This window comes from Antrostomus carolinensis, unplaced genomic scaffold (genome assembly GCF_000700745.2).
Source record: "Antrostomus carolinensis isolate BGI_N321 unplaced genomic scaffold, ASM70074v2 scaffold25425, whole genome shotgun sequence".
In the NCBI taxonomy this organism is placed as follows: domain Eukaryota; kingdom Metazoa; phylum Chordata; class Aves; order Caprimulgiformes; family Caprimulgidae; genus Antrostomus; species Antrostomus carolinensis.
In genome coordinates this window covers 16763-21644 of record NW_010316083.1, presented here as the reverse complement: position 1 = coordinate 21644, position 4882 = coordinate 16763, and the positions used below count along the sequence as shown (strand labels likewise).

At 47.4% G+C, this 4882-nt stretch overlaps 1 protein-coding gene across 1 annotated transcript in view; it reads right to left on the bottom strand.

The window, feature by feature from the left end:
• Positions 1–4882, bottom strand: part of LMF1 (lipase maturation factor 1) — a gene marked incomplete at both ends in the record, with an annotated part of 18329 nt that overhangs the window by 6928 nt on the left and 6519 nt on the right. The window contains one exon of the mRNA XM_010168177.1: positions 4442–4625. Coding sequence (XP_010166479.1) covers positions 4442–4625 — 184 coding nt within the window. The remainder of the gene's footprint in view (positions 1–4441; positions 4626–4882) is intronic.

Genomic DNA, 4882 nt, shown 5'->3' with positions numbered 1-4882 from the left:
GGTCTCTGGCACCCTCACAGTGAAGAAGTTTTTCCTTAAGTTTGTCTGGAACTTCTGGAGTTCCAGTTTGTGCCCATTGCCCCTTGTCCTGTCACTGGGCACCACCGAGAAGAGCCCGGCCCCATCCATTGACCCCCACATTTCAGATATTTATAGACATTGACCAGATCCCCTCTCAGGCTGCTCTTCTCCAGGCTGAACAGTCCCAGCTCTCTCAGCCTCTCCTCGTCAGGCAAAGAAGAACATAAAATCCTTACACGCTGAACACGGACCAAACTGTAGGAACGCTGCGATGGAAAATGGAAGTGAGTTGGGGCCTGTGTTTTTAGAAGGGGGAGGAAAGGAAATGTAAAAGGCTGAGGCTGTGCTCGTACACTGAGCATGAGGTTTAGGGTTTATGATGTTACACACACCTCCTCCTCCATTCTGCTGCTGTGAAGCTCTTTCCTGTAAGCACCTTCTGGCTGAAAGACCAAGATGACAGAGGCTTGAATAAAATATTTTACAAAAAGATGAATCTGTCTTCTGTATAAATAGGGTTCCTTTTTCTCACCTCTTCCAGTTCATGTGTGATAACGTGATGTCTCCATCACAACTCCCTGTTACCACCCAGGGGAGAACCTGGGAGCAGCCATCCCATTGCTGAAAGTTTCTCTCTTCTCTTAGGAAGAGAAGTTTATCGATAAACTTACACATCCTATCTGGAGAACACACACTTCTCCTCAGTGCATCGCAAATGCTGCTGCGTGGTGGGTTCATGGACACTTTGCAGAGCCCTGGAGGATGTGGCAACATGGACCACCACTCTGAGCAGCTTCTGTGCTGGTCCCAACATTCAGAGATTTTTGGAGCAGCTTCAAGGTACAATGCAACGAGATATCAGGCTTTAAAAAACAATATGAAGATGGCACTAGCTTTGTTTTGTTTTTTTGACTCGTTATTATTTGGTAAGCACCAAGAACGTGCCTTCACGTTGGCCAAACACAGTCTCCAAACAGAATAAATAACCTTCATGCCAGAGTAAGGAGGGGAAAAGCCTTCCCTTTGATTTTGCTTTATTCACAGCACTGAAGGCTTTCTACTGCTGCCCACTGGTGAAGAAACAAATCTTCGATAGGATAAACAACTGGCTTTTGTAAAGTCCAAGACATCCCGCTATCGGGAAAAGTAACCAACTTGAAGCCCTAAAACTATGAGCAGTATTTTGTTTTCTACCCCAAATTGTAACTTCTTTTGGTACCAGCAGCACAGCATAGCTCAGTTCTGAGTTCCTTCTACAGATGCCTACCATAAATGAGAAGTCCAATAATTACAGGAGCGTTGCCATCAGGAGCTGGAGGACAGACAAAGCATTGACGATTTCTCTCCAGCTTCTGTAAAAACAGGACAACTTTGCACTAACACAACAAAGTGTCAAGGGAGGAAAGTTTTTCCTAAACCTGAATTTTCCTGAGATGAAATCATATTCTGCCATTTCATCCATTATTTCCTCTCTTCTCCACAAGGACAGAGAAACCTGATTGCTGCTTTCCTCTTTGCAGGAGGTTTTCTCAGGTTGCCCAAGGAAGCTGTGGCTGCTCCTCCCTGGAAGTGTTTGTGGCCAGGTTGGATGAGGCTTTGAGCAACCTGGTCTAGTGGAAGGTGTCCCTGCTGCTGGCAGGGGAGTTGGGACTGGATGAGCTTTAATGTCCCTTCCAATTCAAACCATTCTATGATTCTAAAACTGTTTTGACATCTGGACACTGATGCAGACTGGTTGGCTCTGCTGCCATGGGAGGTTCCTGCACCACTGCTCTTTCTGTGGGTTCCTCTTCTGCACCCTCACCAGTTGGCCTCACCCTTCCCAAACTGGGTGCTTGGCTGAGTGTAGTGGGAGGGTGACACCACACACACCCAATGCCTGCTCGCCTGTCACGGTGTCACGTTTGCCTTTTCACAAGGACTTTTCATAATGTACAATCACAACCCAGGGGCCAGAAATTCTTCACTGTGAGGGTGGTCAGACACTGGAACAGGTTGCCCAGAGAAGCTGTGGCTGCTCCTCCCTGGAAGTGTTCAAGGCCAGGTTGGATGAGGCTTTGAGCAACCTGGTCTAGTGGAAGGTGTCCCTGCTGCTGGCAGGGGGGTTGGGACTGGACGAGCTTTAAGGTCCCTTCCAACCCAAACCAGTCTATGATTCTATAAATGTGCTCATCTTGGGATGCAGACTCAAGCCAAGAGATGAACAATGCTCTGCTCCATCCCGTCCTGTGACAGATGACAGGTCCTGCCCACATGCAGCACCACACACACCTCTCCTGTCTGCTCAGACCAGAACCAGCCAGATCACTGGGCCCTTAGTCCTTGTCCTCGTTGTACTCACAGCTTGGTGGCATCTGCAAATGCAATGAGCACATCGTGCCATTCTCTCCAACCAGCAGTAGCTCCTCTTAAAAACGTCCATGTGCATTACCCCAGGTAAGACCTTTGTTTAAATTGCTCCAATGCAGGTAGATGATCCAGAGTGACCAACCTCAACAACGAGCACCTGAACATCAGCTCCTGACTGACTGATAGACATTATTTTTGTTAAGGTCACCTCAGCCCACGTTGCACACAGGTGACCAGGTATCAGTTGGGTGATGGAGTGAAGGAGGTCCCATCCAAGGAACAACTAAGAAGGGTCACACAGATTTCTACACACCCCTGCTTGTTCACAGGAATTTTTCCTCTTCTGCAGATGGGGAGAAGCAATGCAGAGATGTTTCTGCAGGGGTTATGTCCCTGGCAGGACTAAATGAAGGACTTCAGAGCTACAGCACCCTCAGGATGTCAAGACACATGAAACAAAGAGGGGATTTAGAGAACAAGTGAAAAGGCATATTATATTTAGATAATAAAATTAACATCATGAAAATGGTTTCCTGGAAAATAATGTCACCTTACATGACATGTAATTATGGTGGTACTACTGGAACGGTAATTAAGAGGCACTCAACTAATAAATCGCAATTCAGAGGTGGAGTGGTATGGTGGCTCCTCCTGTTCCTGTGCTGGGGCCATCCTCACCACACTAGCCCACACCAGCCATGCCAAGGGCCTGGCTCTCTTGTTCTCCAGCTCCTCAAAGCCCATCCTGGAGCTATAGCCAAGGTGGAAAGTTTCACAGAAAACCCCGAGCAGAGGAAGGCGTCGTACGTCAAACGGTGATGAGGTGCAAAGAGGAACCTGTCACGAGCAGCACAAGGGGATGGTAAATATCTTCCCTCCTCAAACTCCACAGCTTTTCTGCAGCCTGTCAGAGCTGGATATGTCAGCTCCTTACCTGGCCACCACCAATGAACTGCAAAACCAGCCCTGCGGCCGCCTGCTTGGGAAGTGATGGGGCAGCAGCATAGAAAAAAATCCCACACTTTTAAAACCAAATTAAATCTAATCCAGAGGTTGAAGCAACGTGGCTTTATGGACTCTAGAAACTACTGTATGGGGAAAAACCAAACCATTCTATGATCCATTCAACCTTCTGCACCTTTATCTAATGCTGGGCATCCTCGCTGCCTGGAGTTTTAACCTTTGCTGTTGTCTTGCTGAGGGATAAGCATACCTAATGCAGATTAAATGAAATTCCAGCACACAAAAACTAGCAGGGTAAATCTAAAACCATAGCTGAAGAGCCATGGTTATGTCATCGCTGAGGAATCCAAAAGGCGCCTAAATGAAAATACCACAAAGAAAGCAAACAGAGAAGTTCGGGGCAGGGGGAGAGGAGCGAGGGAAGAGGATATGCCAGGAGAGGATAGAGGAACAAAGAGAAAGGCTTGTGATAATCTGGGGTGGGTTTGCCTCATGCCACTGCTGTAAACCCCAGTTTTGTAAAATCCAGTTCAAGTTCTCATGCTCAGGCGAGTAAGATTTTGCAGAATAAGCTAAAAGATACACAAGAATTAATTTTAACAAGTTTCCCTCCCTCTTTTCTAATTTATGGCTGTCACCTGTTTGCTGATACCATGTGAAGAAAATATTTTGAGGGACTCTACATCTCTACGTAGCCAGGTAGTGGGAACAACTGCCGGTGTCCCCAGGGGTGTCCCCAACAGGGATACAGGTTTGAGTTGAGCAGCTGGGGATGCTGCCAGCCCTGGCGAGTCCCAGGCATCCCACCAGGCAGCTTCTGCCCTGCTGTGCCACCGCTGCACGAGGGAGGGGCAATCCAGGGGCTTTCTCAATGTCTTTAACTCATTATTGCTGAGAAACAATTAAAAAGCCTCACATAAAATTTCCAAGAGTTTCATTCCAGTAGCAGCAGACATCCTTTAGGAATAAAACCTTCTGTTTTTAATACATAATTAACTTCACCAGGGCTTCAAATATCCCTTCACCCACCCCAGCACCTAGTAAATTCATAGAAATTGTTTTTCCTGGTCCAGGGACACCCAAGTCTCAGAACATCCAAGGCACGTACCTGGAAGGCAGCGAACCACATAAGCCAGTCCAGGCGGTAGTGGTAGGGGGTGATAAAGCATGGCCTCCTCTTCAAGTCCCCAGGTTTGCATTTGAAGTCATACTCCTCCCAGACAGCAGTGGGGTCATTAGGATCCAGGCTGGATGTTCCCTGAAGGACAACTTCTGTTCGCTCCTTGGTAATGCTGTGAGACACAAGATGATGTTGGTTTTTGTCTCAAGTCATGTAAAATGCTGGTTTATGAGAGTCAATATGGCAACACAAGTCAATGGCCTCCTGGTACACTTGGATCCTGATGGGTCAAGCTACAGAGAATGTGTCTATCCAGCAGATATTTCTCTCTCCAGCAGCAAAGTACATGGACAATTTCAACTTCCATGCCCTGCCACGCTCCCCTCTATCACACTGCAGTTGTGCCAGTCCAAGGAGGGACTATGGCCC